The sequence below is a fragment of the Molothrus aeneus genome, chromosome 3 (genome assembly GCF_037042795.1).
Source record: "Molothrus aeneus isolate 106 chromosome 3, BPBGC_Maene_1.0, whole genome shotgun sequence".
Taxonomy (NCBI): Eukaryota; Metazoa; Chordata; class Aves; order Passeriformes; family Icteridae; genus Molothrus; species Molothrus aeneus.
This window is the reverse complement of record NC_089648.1, coordinates 106,473,078-106,498,627: the sequence shown is the minus strand read 5'-3', so window position 1 is coordinate 106,498,627 and position 25,550 is coordinate 106,473,078. Positions and strand designations below refer to the sequence as shown.

The window sequence follows — 25,550 nt, the reverse complement described above, 5'->3', positions numbered from 1 at the left end:
TACACTCTTGAAATCAGTGACAAAACTTCCTTTGACTTCAATAGGCAGAAGGTTTCATCTAAAGCAAGAAAATTTTTATCCTTACATTTTCAAAACGAAAAAGAATGAAAAGCCTTCTTCCAATTCATATTTATCTCCATTTTCAGATACTGCCATGTAAGAATTATTTACACTGTCATCCTTTTCTATATAAAGATTATCTTAGCTGCTTTTGACACTGAAGGCAGGAGTTAGCATATAAGGTGTTTTTGCAGCATACAATAACAACAACAACAAAAGATACTTTGGAAAGGCAAAAGCAAACACTGAAAATTAACACTTATATTTCCATTTTACTAATATGGATTTGCTACCTTTCCACACAAAAGAATGAACATAATTTCTTTAGATAGAAAAATATATTTGTAAAGATAATTTTGTTTTCAGAGTGATGTTTGGTGGGAGGAGGTGGAGGAAGGGCTGATTCAAGATTCAGTGAAATAGGTGCGGGAAAAAAGCAGACACAAAACCTTCTATCGACTTTGTTGGACTTTGTGTCACACCCTAGTGCCCTGTGTGGCAATAAAATACTGTGCAGCAAGAAAAGTTCAACTCCTTCTAACTTTTCTTCTGCAAGAGCCTTCTTAAGAAGAATTTGGCAAAATACTTGAGCCATGAGTCCCAGCCAACTTGTATAAGATTAGGATTAATTTCCAGAAATGCTGAAGTAGGTGTAATCTAAGTATCAGGAACACAGTGAATTGGTGCATAATTAGGCACCAGACCTACAAATCTTGCAAACACCGAAGGTCTCTGTGAAAACTTATTAAACAACCCAAGCACACCACATGAAGTGAGACCTGAATATTGACTGTCAACCCAAGGACACAAGGACAGAAGGCCACAGATTTTACTATGTGATCTCTGTTTTTTGGCAAATCCTTCATGTTAAAATTGAATAATAATAATAAAGAGTCATCAGTCTTGACTACAATTAGAATTGTATTTGTTCTTCACCTCAGGTCACTGCACAAGGAAAAGGTGAACCTAAAACACCTTAACTTTCATCTGTCTGAAAAAGTTCCTTCACAGAAAAGTGCTTTTGGATTGGGTGTACTTATGCTATGATCTCTGTGTTCATCCTCCTACAACAGTTTAGATATGTTGGTTTAGATTGCAATACCTTTTAATACTACTTTGTAATTGCAATGCCACGCTAATGCTTTGTGGAATCACTGAACTGACTTCACAGCGGTGTAAGGAGAGGTAAGCACACCAATGCACATAGCCAGGACAAGCCAGAGGATGATTCTGCAGTGTGACTGACTTCAATGAACCCATCCTGTCCCATGGTGTACAGAGAAGTTTGCCACAATGAAAGATTGTTTTGTTTGATTGTACGTTCAAATATCGGCCAGACCTAGGACATGTAGAAGTTTCTGTGACTGAGATAATAAAACCATATTTTATTATGTAAGCCACTCCATAATTCAGCTCAAAACCGAGCAATCCTTTAATTACCTATAAACAATACAAAATTATCATAATTAATGTGTAGGCTAGATGAACATAATTTAGGAATCAAAGGATCACTGAAAATCAACAGGACTTAGGCTCCTGAGTCAGTGCTTCCAAAATAGAAACCCATCAGGGCAGACAATTTGAGAGTCACATTCCTCCGAAACTGGAGTTATTCGTACACCTCAGCACACGCTCATCGTAGCACAAGACTGAGGTTCTGCTGACACCTGTAGGTAAACGTCTGAACAGCAGAACTGATGTCACACAATTAAGTAAATGAAATAAAAAACATGTATAGAAAACAGGAGTAAAGGTACAGACGCGTCTTCATTCTATAACAGAAAAGTTTCCAGTTATTGGCAAGTCATAATGCGAGCGAGGTTGGGGAAGGGGCGACAAGGAAAGGTAAAAACAAATTTTGCTGCTAGATTTTTTTGTCAGATCTTTCCTGACCAAGATGATGAGTTCACTTCCTACTGAGTCAATGTACTACTTGCAGTGAGTCATTGTGGAGATGCTGACTAAGCTGAAAGAGATTTGCTAATGACTGGATGATCAGCAGAATCATAATTAATATCAGCAGAGACCGGTATCTGTTTTGCAAATGATCAGAATCACGCTAACACGGGAGTGTGATAAGATGACAAACACTATTGAGAGATTTTCAAACTTTTTATTTTATATATGGGAAGATAAAATTCTGCTTACTCAGCAATTTATCTTCAAAAGACAGCAAAATATCAAAGATGAACTCTGCTAGTTAGGCCCAAGAAAAGGTAAAATTTTAGTAGAAATTTACTTTCTGCTACAATACCAACAATTAAGATAGGCTTCAAAATTTCAGATATAGCACAGTCCTGTTGTGAATAACTTAATTTTGTGTTAGCCAAACATATCAAAAAAGGCAGAAGAGTGCTACTCCTTTCATAGTAAGGATTTCTGTTATCAGACTGCACACTGCACTCTCTTTCATTTGTACAGGGCGTGCATGGTCTCTGGTAAAACAAGTATGTTTTGCGCAGTGTTTTAGACACGATGTGAACCTGCATTAACTGCTTTCCTGATAAGAAATGATCCAACAGTGTAGATTTGCTCCTTCTGCTGTTGTTTACTTCCTTCTCCCCTCACTACCCCCCCAAAAAACAGGGGAGGAGTTTACAGTACAGAGAAAATTCACTTTCAGTCCCTGGTGCTCATCTCGTAAAATTACACGTCCAAAGATCTTACCCTGGACCGCTATGTACTTGGGGTTTTTTGTATATTCCCACCTTTGTCTTGTATCCAGGACGAATTGAAAGGTATTGTGATGGATAACTGCTGTGCTTATTGGATGCTTGCCAACCCATTCAGGAATTGCCATGCCCTGCTCCGAGAGCGCTGCTGGAGCCTGAGGAACTCCGGGCGCTGCTGTTTGGAGCACCCGTGTGCACAGGCTGCCCTCTCCCGCCAGCGCAGGGAGCTCCAGCTGTGTGGAAGAAGCACAGCTGCCCAAAACTTCCACTGCAACTCAGGCTGGCTGCTTTTACAGCATGAAGCTGATCTTCAGAGGCGTTGTGGAAATGCCCAGGATATTGAGATGTAGGGCTGTTCAGTCAGATATATGACAGATAACCGTGCCCGAGCTGCTAAACAATCAGGCATTCTGGATAAACATAAATACATTCATCCCGGCTGAGAAAGACATTTTCACAAGGCAAACTGCAGCTCTGAATCAAATGCATGGCCTCTACTGTCTACAAAATAAATTCACAGTAAGCTGCCCAAAACTCCCAGACAAGCTGTGGACATACAGCTTGTTTGTGTTGCACACTGGCAAGCAGAACGCTTGACAGAGGTATTGAGCTAATAATTCTCCCCATGATGCAAATTTGTGTGCATATACAGTTCTGTCTGGGAAGCTTTAGACAGAAACAGCCTTGGCTTGCCAGTATCTACCTAAGCAAGTTGCTCAGACAATTAGCAAGCTTTTATCAGCATCAGGCATGTCAAGGCATTGCCATCAACTTCCTTGCTGGTGGCATGTTCTTGAGCCCCAGAACAAAAGGTGCAGTTGTAGTCAGCAGCTGTCCTGCTGCCTTGCAAAGGGAGAAGATTAACAAAGAAACAAGGTAAGAAGGAAAAATGGCCAAAAGAGAAGGGATAAGAGAAAAGAAGCCACATAGCTGTTGTTTAGGATGTAAGAAGCAAAGATGATGAGCATGGTTATGTCGCTTTGTAATAATGGCCATTGCGGGGCTGGCATATTTCATATGTACACAACCCTCAGTCTCTACATAGGATGTCCAATTAGAGATGGTAACTTTTTCCATTAAGAGAAGGCAATCAAGACACAGGTCTGAGCTGGTAACTATAAAGGTTTGATGCCATTTCCAAAATGTTTTAGGTGATTGTCATTCCAGGTGGTTATTTTACTAACAACCATGAGCACTCTTTGGGCTTACCAGACCTTTTAAGGCCACACACAAACCTCCATGTCTCCAGCTGGTGCTACTAACCACACATACACATGAGTTTACCCTGGATGAAGAGCTGCAGTGAAGTCCTCCCCAGGCTGACAGAACAGCTTGGAAAAGGCTGTGGGCAGCACCTTCATTTAGAAGAAAATTGGTTCAGCCATGCTGCCAAACCGCCTCTTGTCTGTCCATTGTGCAGGAGGAGTACGCCTGGTCTCTCCCTGGAGGAAAAATGTTTGCAAGTTTTCTGACCCAGAAAACCCTATTGTAAAAAAAATACCCATGGATGAGCCTGAAGCCATTCATTTGAAGCACCTTTATGGGTGCCCTTTCATCCAGCCTGGCTGTGCAGGCCAGAGTGGGGGCTGGTGTGGGACTACACACCATGACTCTGGGGGCGAGGGTGACAAGCACCAGCCAGCCAGGCTGGTGTTCTGGAGTTCACTGGGACCAGGTGGCCAACTTGTCCTTTGCTTTTAGGGTGAGGGGGAGTCACTGGAAACTTGTAGGGGTATGTTCAATGGAAACGCACTAGAGGTTTGAGTGGACCAAGCCAGGTTTAGCCTGGAGAAGAGAAGGCTCAGGGGTGATCTTATTGCTCTCTACAGCTCCCCGAAAGGAGGTTCTATCCAGGTGAGGGTCCATCTCTTCTCCCAGGCAATCAGTGACAGAATGAGAGGACTCAGTATTAAGCTGCACTAGGGTAGGTTTAGGTTGGACATCAGGAGGAATTTCTTCACAGAAGGGGTGATTAGACATCAGAATGGGGTGCCCAGAGAGGTGGTGGAGTCACCATTCCTAAAGTGTTTAAGGAAAGACTGGATATGGCACTTACTGCCACGGTTTACTAGACAAGCTAGAGTTCTGTCACAGGTTGATGATCTCAGAAGTCTTTTCCAACCTAATCGATTCTGTGATTCTGTGACCTGGCTTTGAGCTGCCTGAGTCACAGAATCAGAATCAAATAATCAACCCCACCTAGGAATCAGCTCTAATTTCGGGCCAGCGCGGAGGGGACCTCAGCAAGCCAGACCCGAGCCTCTTCCTTCACTGTGTGCCAAGGCTGGGGAGCCGAGCGGGAAAAGAATGAGAACCTGCGATTTTATTTTTTGGCAAACGTTTACTATAAGGAGGATGAAACCCGGGTGCAGCCGGGTACCGAACCCTGCCTGAGCACCGGGAGCGGGGAGCAGAGATCAAGGCCGGCGGGGCCGCACGGCCAGGGCCGGCTCCTCAGCGGCCGCCATGGCGCCCGGCCCCGCTGCCGCCCGCGAGGCAGGAGCCGGCAGGGGGCGCTGCGCGGCGCTCGGCGCTGGCGGGGGGCGGCCGTATGGCGGCGGCGGCGCTGCGCCTGTGCCGCGCCGCGCGCCTGCTGCCGGCTGCTGCCGCCGCGACCCAAAACGCGGCCCCAGCCCCGCGGCCGCTTCCGCGCCTCGCCTCCTCCTCCTCCTCTTCCTCCTCCGCCTCCTCTGCTTCCCGGCCCTCTCCGCCGCAGCCCGCCATGCCGGCCTTCCAGTACCCCGAGGTGTACCGCGACGAGACCGCCGTGAGTAGGGCGCTGGCTGGGACAGCACCCGGCGTGCGGCGGCCGCCGGGCCCGGGGCACCCGGCTCGCCATTGCCGGCGGGGCCGCCTCGGGGCGGCGGTGTCGCCTCGGCTCTCGGGGCTTTGTTCGGCTGCGGCCGCGGAACGCCCGGGCGTGCTCCGTGCAGAGAGCCTCGGGTTTATCGCGCCCGCGGGCCGCGGCGGCTGCCGAGGGCTTGTTAGGGCGGGATTGGGGCCCTTGCGCCGGTGCCTCCGGCACGTCCCGCGTGTGCGGGGCCGGGAGCCGGTGCGGGGCGGGCGGCGGGAGCGGGGTGCGGGAGCAGCGGCCCCACGGCGCATCCCGGAGCTTCAGAACTGGTGCTTGTGTCAGGGAAAGCCAGGCCTCCGCCCGGGCTGCAGCAGCGTCAGCAGAGGAACAAATAGTCTGTTTATATAGGATGGCACATCTGTAACATAGTCTCATCTCCCTGTGTTTCCACCGCATGTGGATACACAAGGGATTACAGTGTAAGTTTGGCTAAAATGGGATCGATTTTCTTTCCCTTCTTCAAAGCACTGTGCATTGTGCACCGGCCAGGAAGGATTTACATTGCATTTAAACCAAATTATTTACCAGTATGAGCCAAAGCTGGAAAAAATCCTAAAGTATTTACTTTCCTAGTTGACTGTAAGGCTGAACTGTGCAAGCCCTAGTAGCAGGTATCTAGTCTTTTTTATGTACTGGAGGAAGGAAGCAGGTAAATTCAACCACGTGGATTAATCTTCTGTGGTTTATTTGTTTTGTTTGTTGTTTTGGGGGTGGGCTTTTGCTTTTCTAAAATAACGATTTATATATATACACATTATGGACATATTTGTGGACAACAGTAGTAGGGAGGACTAAACCAGAGATGGTTTGTGTAACCAGGAACCATACCTTCGGTATATCCAGTAATCGGGTTTTATAGTTTGGCTTGAAAACCTTAAGGGTCTCGGTTTGATTGGTGGGGTTTCTTTTTTGCTTATTAATCTATCTTGTGGAAGGAATTTATGTGAATTTCACCATTTTTCTGGTGCTCTGTGTTTTTTTCTGAGAACTACCTGCTGCTGTGGTGTATCACCAAAGAGTGGTAATACTTGTAACTCACCTGGGAGCAATGTGTTGGTTCTGTCTTTGCTCCTTAGCAGTGTATGCTTTTGTGAAATTCCAAATGCCCTTCCTCATGCTGACTATCACTCCTTGATGGATAGAGTCTGCTTGTGTGCATGTCTTTTTTTAAATTACTGTCTTTTATAAATTCAGGTGTCGGATTACCATGGTTGTAAAATCAGCGATCCGTACTGCTGGCTCGAAGATCCCGACAGTGAGGAGACGAAGGTAACCCTTCTTTGCATAGGAATGGCTGCTTTCACATGCTTCTCTTTTATAGACCAGATGCACTGGTACTCTGCTTCTGAAGAACCTGCCAATACATTTTGAAAACTTGCATAGTAAACAAAGGTGTAGTTCATGTGGTATTTCATGGCACCAACAGTAATGCCATTATTGTGTTTTAATGGAGGAAAGGTTGAATGGGGCTTTGAGCAGCCTGGTTTACTGGCAAATGTCCCAGCCCATGGCATTGAACTAAAGGATCTTCAAGGTCCTTTCCTACCCAAACCATTCTATGGTTCTATGAAAGTCTGGAATACTTAGTATAACTTAGATCACAGAATTTTTAAAACTAAACCCATGATTATCTTGCCCCCATTTTTCTTGGCCAGTTTGAATGTTCAAGGTGGTGGTGTCATACTGAAGAGAAACATTAACTTTTTTTTCCCCTGTGTGTGCTTGGTTGGACCAGTCAAGGGCACCCAAGCACACAAACCAACTCCTCCAGATATGGAAGGTAATCAAACTCCCTCCTCCAGATATGTAAGGTATATAATGTAATAAAAATGAATCTGTGGTCAGGTGGGGAAGTTCCTATCTCACTTTATGGAAAGGAAGTGCAGAATGTGCGTTCATGGTCTGCTGCTGTTTGGCCGTTGATGTCTAAGACAGATTGAGGAAACATCCCTGGCACAGCTGAAATGTGCTGCCCTGGTGAAATGCTTCTGGTAATGACATAAGCCACAACTGCAACACCGCACTTTCACTGCTGTCTTGGCTTTGGCTTAGTTGGACTTTCAACTTCTTGGTTTGTTGTAACGCTTTGTGGGAAATAAGATCACTTTTAAACTACAGCAAAGCCTTTTGCTGCTATTTTAGTCATGTACAGTACCTTAACTCACTGACAGTGTAGGCAGTAATGCTGAGCTTGTTCCAGACATGAGGGATGGACAAGTGATGAAAAAGCAGAGATCATGTGGGGTTGGGTTGTACTGTTCTGAACATGTGTGTATTTGAATTAGGACTAGAACTGAAGCTCTCAAATCTACAATTAAATGGATTTGATAATAGACCAGTGTTTTGTTCATGTTTTGATAAATTTTCCAATTGCCCTTGGAAGTCACAAGAACTCTAATTAATTTTTCTTTGTAACACTTAGGAAAGGTATGTGCTCTCTTGTAGGAGTTCACTGAGCTACCTTTGGCTGAATATATATATGAACTGTAAATGCTTTGCAGAGTAATAACAAAGACACATTTAAACAGTTTCTGTTCTGAGGCTTTTGCATGGAAAGTATATACTGTCAGTGGAACAGTTATGTTGATAGAGTAGCTTAGTAGAATGTAGAAAGGTGATAGGTTGTAGAAAAGCATGGTTAAAAAGAATTTGGGGCATGTGTTTCTTAGATGGAATTTAGTTTGACTGTTGTTTTAGAATCACAGTTGGCCTACTTAATGGCCAGACACTTCAGCCTCAAGTAGACCATATCTACTGGTAGTACAATGCTTTAAAAATTGTTTTGCTTTTCAAATTACCTTAGCTTCCAAAGCAGCCATAAGAAGTTGCTTTACTTGGACCCTTACTCTTTACTTTCTGCTGCTAGCAAAGTCTGCCCTGGTTCAAGGCTTATGATACATTGCAGATACCGACAGGTACAATAAAAATCTTTCTCTCTAGGTTCATGAAGGTGTACAGTTACTGTCAGACCTGTAGCCTGGGGGGCATCTCTTTAGCTCAGCGTGGTGGGTGGAGTTGTTTACTGTGAGAGTTTCTGCTGACATACATTCTTGTACTTTATCTAGAGCAATATTTCAATTATGTATTGCTTTTTAAACATGAGTGTAACTTCACGCTCAAAAGTGTGGAAACAGAACGTTTCCAAAGTGGACTGTATTCTTCTCCACAAAACTCTTTGAAAAATCTGTAATTCCTTGCTCCTTGTTCATGCAGCTGTGGCATTCCATTTACAAATAATGTAGGAATCTTTGGTGCATACTAATTGGAAATGAGAAAAATACATTAAGTTCCTATAAAAGCAAAATTACGAGTGATAAGTTGTGAGCGTAATAATTAGTCTGTAAGCATGCTCTTGGGCAACAAATGCTTGTAAGGAAAAGTCTGTGTTTCTCTAAATATCACCAATGAAAGCAGATGTGGTAAGATGTGTCTGTGCAGTTAAAAGTGGGTAACACACAGTTCCAGTATACCCTTGCAGCAATGTTGTCATTTTGGTCATGTTATAGATGGATGAGACAAAGCTGTGTGCCAGTTTCTGTTCCCTGCATGTAACTGGAAAGTGCTTTTGGCTGTCCAGTACACTAGATGGTCTTACACATGTTTTTAAAATCAACTGTTTCTCTGAAAATGTCACAGGACTGGGAGAAGTTAGTTTATTTGTATAGGATCCACAGTCCATGTTTTTGTGCATGTAGTCTTTGAAATTCACATGTTTCCGTTTAGAGAAACCAATTCAGATACACATCATTTTGGGTAGATTTCATTAAGTTCTTTCACCATCTGATGGGGGGACAGTTAAAGTGATACAATGTGGAGGCTGCATGACTTACCAATGGGATGTGCTGTGCACGTCACCTGAAGAATTAATACACAACTAAACACTGATAGCAGCTGGTAAGTGTGTGCCAGGTACTCTGCCTGTACAGCCACTGGCTTTTATGAAGATCTGTGGAGCACAAGTTGTGCAATGTGGATTGTAGCCCTGCTGTTCCTGTGGGTCATGCCCTGCAATGAAGGTGTAACTCAGATGTTAGAATGCATTGATCTGATTGCCTGTAACAGATTCAGAACAGGTAGAAACAATAGGCTCTTTCAAACCCTCTCCTGGAAAAGAGCCCCGTGTAAGCAAGGGATGAGTGGATGGGATTTTGTGCTGGAGGTGAGGAGCTAGAGGTCGAGGGTGACACTGCAGCTGCCACTGCAACATTTGGCTGTGAGTTACAGCCACACACAGTGTCCTCTCCTACCTGCTTCATGTTAGAGACAGAAAAACTTTCATGTTAGAGACAGAAAAGCCTGCACGTCTGCTTGTTGGCAGCTGTGATTCACCTTAAGATGCTTAGGTATTAATTTTAGGTTAATGTACCATGCTATAAATAGGGATGATGAAACACCAACAGAGCACCAGGTTTTCCATGCATGCAACAAACAGCTGGAGTGGTAATGGTTTTGATCACTGTCCATAAGTGTTTGTGATGGGAGCTGGAGTGTTCTAAAGAAACTAGACTTCCCAGAGTTTGCAGAGATTAGTATTTTTTTCCTAAGAACTGATCTTTGAGCAGTATTTTGGGCTTATCATGAAATACTGACTGGGACTAATTCTGTGTGTTATGTTAATAATATGAACAGATGATGCACATGGCAATTTTGTGTCATCTTAAAGCTCTTCCCAGCTCCTGAAATAATAGTGCAGTCTGTGGGCAATATTTGTCATTTAGGCAAATATGAGAGTTTTTGAATGCATAGTGTGCTTTTGGAGATTGTTACCTTAAGTTTTGGGGATTTTTTTGTGTATTTGTTTGGGTTTTTGTTTGCTAAGGTTTTCTTTGGTAGTTGTTTTGGGGTTTTTTAAGGGGAAAGGCAGGACTGTCTTGTCTGTTGGCTGGTTATTCCAGTGTATGCCCTTGAGAGTCATTATTCAAGATATAAATTGAGCCCTATTAAAGAATTGTGGCATAACGCAAATAAGCATGTAAGATTCTTCAGGTGTGACACTGCATAATCTATATGGGGGAAAGATATCTGTGGTGCATTGCTTCTGAAAATGTTTTCTGTAGAAAATAGGCATTTCTGCTTGAGTTTATATTTTTTGGTTGTTTTCTTTCAGGCATTTGTGGAGGCTCAGAACAAGCTCACAGTACCCTTTCTCGAGCAGTGTCCTGTTAGAGGACTGTTCAAGGAACGAATGACTGAACTCTATGATTATCCTAAGTACAGCTGCCACTTCAAGAAAGGAAAAAGGTATGTGAGGAATGTCTTTGGAGGTGGTGATCAATGTGAAGCAAGTCAGAAGCAACTATTAATTAGGAAAACAAATTATATTTGTGTTTATTTTCTTAGAGTTGCGAAGTAAGAAAACTAAGCCAGTGTTAACATGTGTGGTTGCATGATGCAGAGCAAAAGTTGCTTCACTCTCCCCAGTTCCCAATCATATTATCTTCTTCTTTTATTGTCTTTTCTTTCATAAGAAGAATTTGTGAGTTTATCAGAACTCAGACGATTTTGTAGAATAATTATTGTAAAAGAAAAGCTTTGAGGAGTTCCTTTCAGAAAGGCTTGATCACTATCAGTATAGTTAAAGGCATGTTGTCCGAAAACAGCATAAGCCCATCATGTGTGTTTTGTTCCACATATTTGCTAGAACCCTGCTCTTACACTGGTCATTCATTGAGCAGCTGGTAGGCTTTTTTTGTTTAGTCATAGCCAGTGAAAAGCAGTAGGAATTCCCTTGTGAAAAACTGCTCCTGTAGCTGCAGGGTATATAGGAAAAATCACTTGGAGGACTTAAAGCAACTGATGGAAAAGGATCTGTTTTCTTAGAAACAAAGAAATCATGCTATATTCCAGTGCCTTACCTACTCATATCCCTGTTTTAAATCTGTGGCTAGGTGAAGAAATGGTGTTTCTGTGTCTTACCCAAGATTTGGAGACTGCAGCTTCTACTGAATTTAATGTGACTTCTTTTAGAAACGTTAGCAAGCTTCTAGAGAAAGGGAGTAAAGGGACTTAACTACATCTAAAGATTGTTCTAGCAGTTAAAAAAGAGGTAGTGCAAACAACCAGCCACTCTTAATCATGGGAAACACAGATAATATTTTTCAATATTTTCAATTTGTTTTGTCCTTGTTGAGTGGGCACCCAGGTATGTCATACATGTGTTCACCATAATCTACAGATAATGAGAAAGAGAGGATATCTTGTTGCCTTAAGATTTCTATACAGATATTGAGAGGGATTTGTTTTAGTGATCTGTGCTGTGAGGAAGGCACTGATACTTATTACCAAGAGAGGCAAATTCTGTATTGTGTGGGGGTTGTTGAAGGTATATGGTGGGGAGTGAACCCAAGCTGTTGGTGGATTTAATGTGAATTTTAATCGTCATGGATGTGGCACAACATGTCAGTGTATAGAAGTGTGAGGTTTAAGCCCAGAGGCAGTGGAGCTGCTTAGGACAGTGCTGCCTAAACAGCTCCCTGCTGGGGAAGTATGCCTAACTGAGTGAGTCAGGCAAAGCTTGTTAGTTTGTATGTGATGCTCATGCAGATGTAGCAGGTGACCAGGTCTGGTCAGTGTCTGCTCTGGATTCTCTGACCCATTCTCCCTGTGCAGTGCAAGCATGTCAGGATGTTGTTACCTTCAGTGCTATTAAGGCTTAATGTTGCAGAAGGGCTGGCAGTGATAAATACAGTCTCTGCTAACAGGTACAAATTAATTTAATGCAACTGACTGTCCTCCAGGAAGAACATTTGTGCCAAGAGCTTGATGTGCTTGTAATTCATGACACTTTACTTCAACTTTAATAGATATTTTTTTAGTCTTTCTGAGGGATACTCTATTTCTTGGCACGTGCTGGATTTAAATCAGAGCAGTTCAAATATAATAGAAAAGCCCTATGTTGTGGTGTTTGAGGTGATCAAGAAGTCTCTACCAGTTTAAATAACAGTTAGTAAGGTGTGGGGAAAGGAACTATTATATTTGAAGAATTTTCTGAACTGCTCATGACACTTAGAAATCCTTAAATTTCCCCACTCTGGTTTTCTGATGAAGGATAGCTGCTAAAGGACAGTGTCTGAAGAGTTGTTCTGTGGAGTCTGCAGAAAGGAAGGGTGCCCAGGGAGGTGCTGTGTCTGTCTCATTGCTTGACTTTTGCTTCCCAGCTTGTTGCCCAGCATTGCAGAAATGAAATTGGCAAGAAAATGGCTGATCAAATAGAAAATTACTTTTCTTTTTCTTCTATTTCTTTTAATCTTTCCGTTTTGCACTTGCTGAACATTATTGTTATTACTTGAACGTATTACTAGCTGATATTGTTAACCAAGCCCTTTGTCATGGTTTGACACTGGCACAATGCCAGTGCCTCTATGAAGATACATTCTCTCTGGTAGCTGCTGTGAGATGTGACCAGGAATAAGCAAAGCAGGCTCTTACTTAGGAAAGAAAAGAACCAGAACTTTATTAACTACTCTACAACTACAGATAAAAAGGAACACACATACAGGGAAAATGAAAACTTCACAAATGCATTTCTTCTTCCTCTACCAAATTTCCAACTCAATACATTTGTTCTTCAAATCACCAACTCTCAGTCTAGCAGCACCTTTTAGACAATCAATCTTCAGTTCATCAAGAGGAGAGGAGTCTTTCTTGTACCATGGGCTTCCCCTGGAAACACAGCTGAAGCTTCGTGTGTTTCTGTGTCACTCGTGGCACCGCCCGGAGTACATCTGCCGTTGTGACTTTTTCCTTTTCATGTCCAGTGCTCTCACCACTGAACACGGAGCAGAACTGCTTCTAGAGTTGTCTTTTTTAAGGATGCTCTGTCTCGTTCTAAAAAAGGCACAGTCTCTCTTTTGAGACACCTGTCCCCACAATCTCTCCTTTGGGACACTTGTCTCCCCCATATTTTTTCACTTCCTGGAGCCGAAGGGCATCAACACTGAGCAGTCTCTGTATCACAAACAATCTCTCCTTTAGGACACCTGTCTCTCCCATATTCTCACCCCCTGGGGCCGAGAGGCATCAACACTGAACCTTCTTGGTTCTGAGGCCATTGCCTCCCCCTAGAATGCAGTCTCTGTATCACAAAGAACATGGTTCTGTCCATGGCTATACAAAAAGAGTCCAGCAAAAGCCACTCCATCATCTCTTCCCACTAAGATTCTTCTCTATTCTTCTACTATCTTTCACTCGCCCAGACTTCTCTCACACTAGCCCATTTCCTTCCTCATCTTCCACTCTATCTTCTAGAAAAGGTCAATGTTCTGTAAAGTTCTCATTCTCTAAAAAAGAGTTAAAAGCTCCTACAAGCGGCCGGCTGAACCCCCCCCTCTTCTCCGTCTCAGCCGTGCTGCCGGCACAGGCCCATGTTTATCCAGTTTCAAGGTTACAGTCCCAGGCAGCGGCTCTCTCTCTCTTTCTCTCTCTCTCTGTGTCTCTCAGGAAGGGCTGCTCGATGGCTCCCGGTGTCTCTCTCTCTTTCTCTCTCTTCTACCCTTCTACTCTGGAGTTCAGGCCTACTTCTCTCAGCCTCATAGCTTTCCCCTCCCCCTGCCCAGCCAGCAGCTGGGCCGGGAGAGAGACTCGAACTCTTTCCCGCCAGAAACCTAAGAAGACCCTCCCAGAAGAGAGCTCTACTTTTAACCCCGTGTTCTCAGAGGCGTGTCCATGTCCCAATAGCCAAGTTAAATGCCAATATTAAAGTCTGAATATCCATTGGCCAAAAACACAGCATCCCAAAAAACACATTTCCTGTCAAACCACCACACCCTTGTAAGTATATTTTCCCCTTCTGACTTTAACAGGTTCCAATGTTTGTACCCAAGTACTTGTCAGGCTTAGGGAATAGATGAACTTATATTTAGATTTGAATGTTGCTCTGTAAATTCTCCTGTTCCCCCAGCAAAGCTGCTGCCTGGTTTTTTAAGACATGTGTTTGAATAGTAAAGTACTGTGAAGATGGGTGTTGATTTCTGTGAGCTCTGTGGTGTCATAGGATGTGTCTTAGAATGATGAAGAGTATCACTCACTAAAGACAGCTCTTTAATTGTCTGTTCCTACAACTTTCTCAAACACACATTTCTAAGGACATTGAAACAGTTTTGGTTCTATTTGATTTGAACATAAGTCTGTCAGCTAGCATGGACTGAAAGCAGCTGTATTAATGAAAAAGCTGAGAACATAAGGGGTGGGAACCTGTGCCAGTGCTTGTAACAGAGAAATGCTGCAGCTGCCAGAGTTGTTTAACAAAGACAGTTATGTGGAGTTTGTAGTATACTTAGAATTCTTTGAAATGCACTGTGGCAAACGCAACTTTTATTTTTAAAGGATATTTTGGATCCATCCTAGCCATGACTCCTACTCTGCTGTAAAACTTGTGTTTCCCTAACCTGTTGATCTGTCTTTTATTCACTTAATGACAACTTCATACAAGTTATTTTGTGCTTGCCTAACTGAAAATCAGAGTTCTTCCTACTTATTTTTTCCCTCTTGTGTTCTGTTTAGGTATTTCCACTTCTACAATACCGGGCTCCAGAATCAGCGAGTTTTATATGTACAAGATTCCTTGGATGCCGATGCCAAAGTTTTTCTTGATCCAAATAAGCTTTCTGATGATGGCACAGTGGCCTTACGAGGTTAGTGAGACAGCAGTTCCTGCTGAGTAAGTCTCAGTCTTCAGCAGAAGCTGAAAATTTATTCTAAGTAATTACAGTAGCCCTATGTGGATTTATAGGGCGTTTCAGAAGAACATTTCTAAATCTACATTGTATCCACAATTAACTTGGTTCAGTTTCCCAATGCTTTTTTTCACAACTCTGTAACAGGTTTCCAGTGAAATATGAGCAGCTCTTGAGGCTGTCCATAGCAAGGAAAAAAAGTTTGTTTTTATATTGATTAGTTCTCTTAAAATTGTATTTTGAAGCTTTAACACAAGCCAACAAGTTAAAGAGACTGTGAAGAAACATAGCATTAACTTGTATGATCACAAAACTGTTTGTGTTCACTAAGGATGTAACTTCTCTTAGCTGTCAATTTTCACTCCCTACTTGCTCATTTTTAGAAGCAGACTCTTGGACCTAGAAGTCCTCTAAGTCTGTTCAAGGACAGTTAATAAAAACAGCCGTCAGAATTAGTGAATGTTTCTCTAAAAGTGACCTAGCTGAAAAGAATCAATATGGCTTTCTTTATGGTGAAGCCCTGCCTTAATCTGTGTATATTGCATTCATATAATCTCTAGAATTTTCTAGAACTTCTACAATTTCTAGAAGTCTTAAGGCATAGTCTCCTTCCAAATGCACTTAGAAAACCAACAGCTGTGTAACAAGAGGGAAAACTCCCGGTGTTGATTAATAATTGATTTAAGGGCAAGGAAAGGAAGAACTGAATGGCTGTCAAGTAAAGTCCTGCCAAGGACTGTGCTAGGATTTGCAGTGTTCATCTGCTGAACATACTAGAAAAAGGAGTGAGCAGTGAGGTAGCATAGTTTGGTGACAGTACAAAGTTACTCCTGGTTGAAGCATGACTGAAGAGTTGCAGGAAGACCTTAATAATAATTTAAGTGGGCAATAAATTAACAGGTAAAAGTCTTTGTGCAGATAAATTAAGCGATGCACAGGGGATAAACAATCCTAACTTCATTTATGGAGGAATGGATGGAGTGAACTCTGGAGCTCATGATGATCTCTTGGGAACAATGTGTAACACATAATTCCATGAAAATGTTAACTTGGTTCTTGGTAGAAGCCAAACAAGGACATCAAATACCAATTTATTCATCAGGAAGAAATTTCTCCTTGGAAGCATTCAAGAAAAACTCAGTGTGGCACTCAGTGCTGAGATTTAGTTGACAAGGTGGTCATCAGTCCAAGGTTGATGTCATGGAGGTCTTTTCCAGCCTTCATGATTCTGTGATTATATGAAATAGAGAACAGAACAAGGAGGCACCATTACATTAGCAACCCAGGAGTTTATACATTGAACACTAAAACAAGTCCCAGTCTCCTCAGCCTGAAAGGGGCTCTGAAATACAGGTTGGAGGAGGGCAATAGGAACAATCAAAGGAAAAACTGAGTGTGCCTGGATTAATCAGCTTGGAAAAGGGACAGTTTAGTGTGGCATGCAATAGGATGGAGAGAAGGAATAAGAGTTGATTAGTCATTTTTCTATTACAAGAATGAAGGGAATATCAAATGAAAGTAGTGGGAGTCAGGTCCCAAGCAAACAGAAGAAGGTGATGGTTCATGCTGCATGAAGTAGATCTGTAGAACCCCTTACCAACGGATGGTGTTGGTGGAAAAAAGCAAACTGAACATAATCAAGGAGAAGGGAAACATTCAGGAGTATTAGCCAGCTACTGCATGGAAAAGGAGTCTGCTAAACTAAATATGGTTGGAGGTGATAAGAATATTTGAGGGAAATATTACATGTGCTTGCATTGTTCTTGCATTTGTTCCCGCGTTTTGTTCTTGTGCTTGCATTGCACAGTATCAGCACAGGCTGGGGAATGAAGAGATTGAGAGCATCCTTGCTACCAAGGAGTTGGGGTCCTGGTGGATGAGAGGCTGGACATGAGCCAGCAATGTGAGCTTGCAGTCCAGAAAGTGATTTAATCCTGGGCTGCATCCAAAGCTGTGGGGCCAGCAGGGCAAGGGATGGGATTCTGCCCCTCCACTGGGCTCCTGTGAGACTCTGCCTGGAGCACTCCATCTAGGCCCCCACTCTAGGACCTGTTGGAGGGAATCCAGAAGAGGGCAGTGAAAAGATTAGAGGCCTTCACCTATGATGAAGGGCTGAGAGAGCTGAGATTATTCAGGCTGAAAAAGAGAAAGCTGTGGCATGACCCTCTAGTAGCTTTCCTGTACCCAAAGGGGGCCTACAAGAAAGCTGGAGAGGGACTTTTTACAAGGGCATGTAGTGATAGGACAAGGGAGAATGGTTTTAAACTGAAAGAGAATAGGTTTAGATTAGATCTTATGAAAAAATTATTTATTGTGAAGGTGATGAGGCACTGGAACAGGTTGCCTGGAGAAGTTGTCGATGTCCCATACCTGAAAGTGTTCAAAGCCAGGTTAGACAGAGCTTTGAGCAACCTTTGTCTTGTGGAAGGTGTCCCTGTCTACAGCAGGAGGGTAGGAACTAGATGATTTTTAAGATCCCTTCCAACCAAACCATTCCATGATTATGTGGTTGTTCTTACTTGTGTAGGTATCACATTGTGGTTACTCCTGAGGACAGCTAGATGGAATTGTGTTCTGAATCAGAATTACCACTCTTACATTCCTACAGGAGAGAATATATTGGGCTGGCACAGTGGTGCCTCTCAAAACTGCCATGTCTGTGAAATGCAACTTTTTCTTAGGTTGTTTTTTGGTAGATGCTTTCAGGTCTGTACAGGCCTGTGATAATTCAGTCTCTTCGCTTGACTTGATTTGCAAGCATGAATTTGATCTTCATCAACTAAAATGGAAGCTCTTTATTGTCTTATTGTCTTATCACTGTTTGGATAAAGTGAAATATATATCACAGGTCTTTTGCTGAGAATACTGGTAATTAACCATTTGTATGCTAGTGGTTTCCCAGTTACTTCAGTTTTCAGGGTTTTAAAGGGTCTAGTTTTCAGTGACTCCATTTTTTAAGTGGTATTTACACTATTTCGATATACAGCTTGCATCTTTGTTAGCTTCTTTGGTACTGTTTCTCTTAAAATTTCACTCAAGTTCTCCGCCTATTTTAATTTTCTAGCTCTTCCTGCCAAGCTTAGGGCAAGCAGTAGAAGAAATATGATTCAAACCATAATTGGTTTGGCACAACTTACGTTACTGAATATGGATACACTTACTGAGTATCTGTGCCTAAACTTGGATCTGCAAATTAATTGAGAATTCCACAGAGTTGGACAAAGTGGTGTGACTCCTAAGTGATAGCAGATGTAGTGTCTTGCAGTGTTTTTAGAAAATAAACCTTCTCTTAGTGTTTGGTGAACAGTTTTTTTAACTAGTATCCCAATTTAATCTCTCTTCATTTTGTTTGTTTCTGATTTCCTAGGTTATGCATTCAGTGAAGATGGTGAATACTTTGCATATGGCCTGAGTTCTAGTGGCTCTGATTGGATTACTATTAAGTTTATGAAAGTAGAAGGTCCTGAGGATCTCCCAGATACACTGGAGAGAGTTAAATTCAGTTGCATGGCATGGACCCATGATGGAAAAGGCATGTTCTATAACTGCTACCCACAGCAAGATGGGAAAAGTGATGGTAGGTATGACCATTCTAATTGCATGCTATGTGGGAGCAAAATCACTTTTGCAGTGAATTGGTGCAACAATTAGCTCTACAAATCTATATTGAAACAAGTGGCTGTATTGGTTCTGAAATTAGAGATCAAATTATGTCTTGTATGTAAGCCTATGTTCAGTTAGTGTGAATCACTTTTTGTCTGCCTGCCCCTCTTTTTCTCAAAGTTTGCTGCTCCCTTTCTTTTCCTCTGGGATGATTTACTTAGGTTCCATATTGTTGGTGGTGTTGATTAGAATTTGATGCCTGCTGGAAGCTTACTTAGATCTTTCCCCTAATGGATTTGTGTGGGCATAGATAAACTACTTTGGGAGATTGACCTGATGAGTAGCAATGTGAGGCATAAGGTTTCTCTTGTTCAAACAGATTAATTCATGTGTGGTTCACAGCAAAGCAAAACAAAATGTTTATGCTAGCAAAATTCAAGGAGCACCACACAAAGTGGAATAAATTGCAGAGGAGCATCATTGGGGAATGAATTTAGCAGCTTTTATTATAAGGCAGAGCTACTGAAAAGTTTCTTCTGGAGATGTGCTCTTCATTAAACTGGAGAGAGCCTGAATTTTACCTCTGTATTTGCTTTTGAAGGCTATAATTTTGCCAGACTGGCAATATAGACACCAACCTTGTTGTGTTGAGGTTTTTTTTACCTCCTGTTTGTAGTTCAAAAGCTGAAGTGTTGGAAAATAGTGCAAGAATGAAATTTTTAAAAAAATTAAATCAAGTGGCACCTCATACAGTGCTTTAAAATACATCACTTTTATATTTTCAGCAAATGGAAGCATGAAAGTTTCTAGAAGTGTAATTAGCAGTAAATCTCCCCTTAATTGCACTGGGTGAAATGGAAAGGAAAATGTCATTAGAGAGTGGCAAGGATTCTTGGTTTTCTCCTCTTTACTTGCTTTTATTTCTAGAAAGCAAAGCTTGAAATTATACCTTCTTCAAAGGTGAAGATTTATTATCAACAATAAAAGGAAAGGGTTACTTTTGAAACAGGTTTCCAGCATGAAGTTTTATCTTGTTTAGTAGGATGGTGTTTGTTTGGAGGGGAATGGTTGTAGCTTGGAACCATTCCTAGTCCTCTCTTCTGAATATCCCTTTCATATACAAAGGGATACACAAATTTCTAAGGGTTTCATATGATTGTTGCATTTCTTTGAGAACTTACTGGTTTAAATATCTGCATTTCACTAGGTACTGAGACCTCCACTAATCTGCATCAAAAGCTGTATTATCACGTATTAGGAACTAACCAGTCAGAAGATATCCTATGTGCTGAATTTCCTGATGAACCAAAATGGATGGGTGGAGCTGAGGTATGGTAAATATCTTGCACCTTACCATTATCATATTCTGTTTTTCAGATTCTAACAACTGATAGTGGATATTAATTTCAAAACATTTTGTTAAAAGAACACTTTTTATTAGTGTTGTAGAGTTGACAATTGAACTAAGAATCATTGATTAAGAATTCCTGAAAATAAGACTGCCTTCAGCCTGCAATGACAATAAGAAATTACTCCTCCAGCCTGATTATTGACACTGAGGTCATTCTTCCTGATACAAATTCCAAGACAGAGAAGATAATTTGATGGACAGTGTATAACTGTTCTTGTTTCTTCTTGGTCAGTGTCTAGCCCCAGCTTGTACTTCTGGCACAAAAAGCTTATTCTAATATCCAGTGTCTGTTCATTCCTTGCCTTATGTTTATTTGGTTATATTTAATTTTGCAATGTCTTCCCTGAAAAATAAATTTGTCTGTTCTGCTTAATTGAGGAACAGAGATACACAGATTAAGAAAATCTGTTAATACTCTGTGTATAATTGGGGAACTCTAAATTTCCCTATGAGTTTTATCAGCACACATATGGTACAGACTGTGTTGTTGGAAATGGAATTTATTTCCTTAGCTTATTTTATTGAACTACTAATGGTGCAAAATCCCAGTAAACCTTTTGTAATGAATGTGTTTTATTCCCCATATTAGATTTGGCAATGTGCAGTTGAGTGCCCTTATTTGAAGTGCTGCTGGAATGTAGTAATGGTCATTCTATTTATCAGGGAACAGACGTTTTCTCTGTGGATGAATACTTGTAATAATTTGTACTCTCTTGCCTACTATGTTTGATGAGTACATTTTGTTTCTATATTGGTCTCTTTTTTGTCTGATGCTTTTGATGAATATGAAGTGGTTTTAGCCTGGTTTGGGGTGATCAGTTCCTGCAAATACTTTCCTCTGCAAGAATCTCTTTTGAAAAATCATCAGTTTGTGTCACGTTTCAACATATTAACCCATGGAAATGTTAGGGCTGTCTTTACTGTAGGCTGACAGAAAACAAAGGTACTTTTAATGGTCAGGAGAAAAATATTCTGCAGTTAAAAAAAAAACAAACAACAAAACCCAAACCAAAACAGTGCAATTGCAAAATGTTGTTTCGTCCTTGTGCAATGGATCAAAAATCTTTGCAGGCCATTTCAATAAGTTTTCTGGTCAGCTTTTTCTAAGTGTCTAAGAAAGTGGAAGACCACAAAGTAGTGGGGGAAAAATTAAAATATTGTTAGTCAAAATCAAATTATATGGCTGTTTGGTGCTATCCTGAATATATTTCCTTGATACTAAGATGCTGCTATAGGTTTTAAAGTACAACTTTGCACAATGCAGCATGTTACAAAATGCATGTTTTCATGTGTTTGTCAGATAAAAAAAAAAAAATATTTTACCAGCTTTGCTAGTGCTGCTAACTGGAGACATTATGTTTTTACATAAGCTTCCATGAAAACAGTTGATTTGTAGTGTAGGTGTTCTAGTACCAAACCTTTCTCCATGGTGGAGGGAGTTGAACTTTCATACCTAGGTTTGAACTGAATTTGCAGGTCTTGCAACCAAAGTCAAGGAAGAGAAATACCTCACTTGCAAGTGAAAAGCACCTGACAAGGAAATTCTTCAGAGACTGCAGAATTAATAATGTTGCCATGATATTTCAGAAAAAATAATCTCAGGTGCACTGTAGGGAGTCAGAGTGGTGTGTATTCTCAATGGAGATAGGAAACTAGGTCATTCATAAGGACAAAAGAGGGTTGTATAAAATTTTGTCAGCTTAATATTTTTACAAGACAGTATGCAAGCAAATAGTTTCAGGGTGCTTTTCCTTATTATACATTCAACACCAACCCCAAGTATGCTCGATTTAAACAAAATCTGTGGTGCTGAAAATGGTGTTGGCAGAGAAATACAGATGCATTTCCAGCTCTTCACTTGAATTGATTGTTTCTGAGGGAAAAAAAAATCTGTTTTTTTTTTTTAGTCAGATATGTAAGTTTTGAAAATCTTTTCATTAGTCTAGAAAAAGCATAAGCATTTCTGGGAGATTTGTGAAGAGCAGGGATAGAATTTAATTGAATAACAGCCCAGCAGAGGGCAGTCTGGTATGAAGATTTTTAAAGCCTTGGCAATGTCATAGGTATTCTGGGAAAACAGGAGCTTCCTATGCTTTTCTGTTTTAAGTGGCATTTTCTTGCTTCTTTTCCAGACTGACTGAACATATCTCTCTTTCACAGACAGACTGTTATTCTCAAAGTTAAACAATAAGTTATATAACAGTCTTTCACAGTTGGTAGTGCAAGAAGTCCCTGTGGTACCAGCAGGAAAGTAAACAGAACAGAAAGGAGTGGGTGAGAGGAACCCTCCTATCCCAATTCTGCCAGCAGTAAAATAAGTACAATTTTTCATGTTTTCTAACAAACACTGTCTACTGTCTCTGAATTTACAATTTTTTTTTTTAATTCTTCATTTTATATTTAGAGCTATTAGTTAACATCAGTGGTTCTAAACCAGGCAGATGATCTTGCACACGAAATTGAGAGCACAGAGGAGCAGGCTGTGCCAGATGTGTGCTGGCTATAGTGGTTTCACTGCAGCAACATAGAAGCATCCACTAGGGAAGAGTGAGCAGCATGGAGGGCTGAAAACATTGCCAGTTCACTCAAGTGAGACACACTGCTGGGTAAAACAGGGCTGTGGGAATTTTTCTAAAGCCTTACACTGTCTTAATCAAGAATGAATCTTGAATAGAAGACTAGTATGAATGTCTTCCTGCAGCCCTGGCAGTAGGCCCAGAGAATTTTACTTGTAAGAAAGAGGCAGGTAATCATGGCTGCGTGTGGGACTATGGGGGCTGATAATTTCTTACATAGCCAGGTTCCAGATGCTTTGGTGCTTTCATTGCTCAAAAGCAAGCTGAAAGCTGCAGTAAATATTCTGTGTGATGTTTGTCACCCCAAAAGGCTACTGATTCTGTTCTGTGCTAGACTTAGGAAAGAGAATGCATGTAAATATGTGTGTGCATATTGCTGTGATGATCTAGGGTCAAAATCCCTTTCTCTGCCTTTGGTGTGGCTCCTTCAACCCCAAAGGTCACAGAGGCTCAAAAGGATATGATGAGAAGTGCTGGTTTTACCAGCACATGGTATCTAAAATCCAGGAACAAAAACCCAGCTGGAATAAGAGATTTGAATTAATGCCCAGAGCAAGTTTTCTAACCTGGGGAGTGGGTGGACAGACCACATCAGAATGTTGTTTGCATATAACCGTGTCCACATCCTGCATAAAGTGTCAGGCCTTTGCCTCAGAATGTAGGAAGGAGATTCTGCTGGACCTCATCCTGAAATTTTGCTTTCCTGTGATCACTCATCATTAGGGCTTCTGAAATCTGCTTGATTCTGAAAGCGGTACTCTGCAAACAGAAAACAAAGCAGCACCTTTACAGCCTGAGAGTAGCAGCTTCAGGTGGCCTGGATTGTGCAGGCAGTCCCTGGAGGTTGCTTTGTGAGAGGGAGTTTGTGCCCCAATCCTCAGCATCTTAAAAGACTGCAAGAACATAAAATGTGATATGAGCTATTTGCAAGCTTCAGTGATTTTCTGGCACCGCTGCAAAGATAATATCAGAACATAGCTGTATGTTCCCTTCATTAAAAAAACAACAAGCCAGTACAACACCCCACAACTCCATAAAAACCCCACAAAAACCCACAACTCTTTACAGAAGAGTTTCCTATTCTAGGAAAGAAAATAGCTTTGATTTTTCTAATAAATGTGAGATAATAAAAGTGGAATTTGAAAGGCTAGGAGACTACTGTGGGAGTTCTTTGTCATCATGCAGGCAGATCCTTGCAGCACAGGCGCATGTGCACATCTGTAGAACACTTGAGGCTGTTCAGTGTGATTGCTCTTTACTTGCCAAATATTTTAGCAAATTTTACAGTAATTTTTTTTTTCTCTCTGTAGAACCAACATGCTTTGTGGATATTTGTGCTTAATATTTTTGTTTGTTCATCTGATTAAAAGCTTAAAAATACTCATAAGTAACAAAAGAGGTCATTTCTGCAGCAAGTGAAAGGTTTCTTGCATGTAAATTCTTAGTAGAGTCATATCCAGGGTTAGTGGTGTTATGCAAAAGTCTTTGTGCAGCATATATCTAAAGTTAAGGAAGTAACTGCTGTCATTAATCTGTTTTATTGTGGTGACTGGGTACATTCCTAAATAAGTATTTTAAAAAAAATCTATTCAGTCTCTCTGGGTGGTTTTAAGCTGTTACATCCATAGTATATAGTGAAAATTCTAGCAGTGTTAAAATCCAGCTTATTGATGCAGTGAGTTTTTAGTTCCATGCATTGCACAGTTGCATCTTTATTGCCGCACATCTTTCTTTTTCTGGATGATCTGATCTTTCATGGCTGGATACATTACAGTTAGTAATTTGACCTTTTAGCACTGTTGGAAAGCTTTGATTCTGTCTGTGATTTTTTTGAGCTTTGCTTTTTTTTTTTTTTTTGGTACGTGATTCATTTGCTGTGCTTCATTGGAAATGCATTAGATAGCAGTGACAATTGTTCAGTTTCATATGCAAAGGGCACCAGTGCATGAGGAGCTGTAGTTTTTGAAATAACTGCAGATGCAGATCAGGTTGTAGATTACCATAGTGTTAATGCCTGCAGTTAAGAAGAGAGTTTTTCTTTTTCTCAACACAGGCATAGGATCTAATAACTGAATTTTATTTATTTTATTTTCAGTACCTTGTTATGCAGAAACAAATTACACAGTGATTAGATTTTTTCCACTTTGATAATAAAAAAGGGCAAAGGTAGTAAAACTTTTATTATCTATAAAGGAATGATGTGTGTATATAGTTGCCTTAATAGAATACAATGTACTCTAAGGGCCCCTCTTTGTGAACTGAATATAGAGAGCTCTTCCTTATCCTGAACCTGGCAATTGTGACTGTTCAGGTAGCATTCACAGAACTTGCATTAATATTCCCTGTTAGTATGCACATGACTTGAAAGTAGAGCACTCTACTATCTCTCATATTGACATTTTAGTTGAGTAATACATAAAGCCAGGAAGTCTAAAAACTCAACAGCTTTCTCATGGTTATTCTTTTTTGTTGTTGTTTGTTCAATTATGTATGAGTTTTTGATCTGAAATCTGCTGCTGCTAGACAAAATATTTCACTTTGTTTTTGCTGTGGATTCTCATAACCCTTTGCAGTTCTTTATATGGCTTGTATAATGAATTAGTTGTATTTTGTAACAAAGATGAGATTTGAGTAGTTAGACTGTTTTTACTGATTAGACTTCATATGATTTTTTTATTTTGGTGTTCATTGATATATTGA

The 25,550-nt window shown here is 41.1% G+C and overlaps 1 protein-coding gene across 1 annotated transcript in view; it reads left to right on the top strand.

Annotated features, from left to right (window-relative positions):
- Positions 1–5,322: 5,322 nt before the first annotated feature.
- PREP (prolyl endopeptidase) overlaps positions 5,323–25,550 on the top strand; it is an 87,792-nt gene continuing 67,564 nt past the window's right edge. The window contains exons 1-6 of the mRNA XM_066547545.1: positions 5,323–5,499; positions 6,781–6,855; positions 10,694–10,827; positions 15,088–15,218; positions 18,628–18,837; positions 20,071–20,192. Coding sequence (XP_066403642.1) covers positions 5,455–5,499; positions 6,781–6,855; positions 10,694–10,827; positions 15,088–15,218; positions 18,628–18,837; positions 20,071–20,192 — 717 coding nt within the window. The 5' untranslated portion in view covers positions 5,323–5,454. The remainder of the gene's footprint in view (positions 5,500–6,780; positions 6,856–10,693; positions 10,828–15,087; positions 15,219–18,627; positions 18,838–20,070; positions 20,193–25,550) is intronic.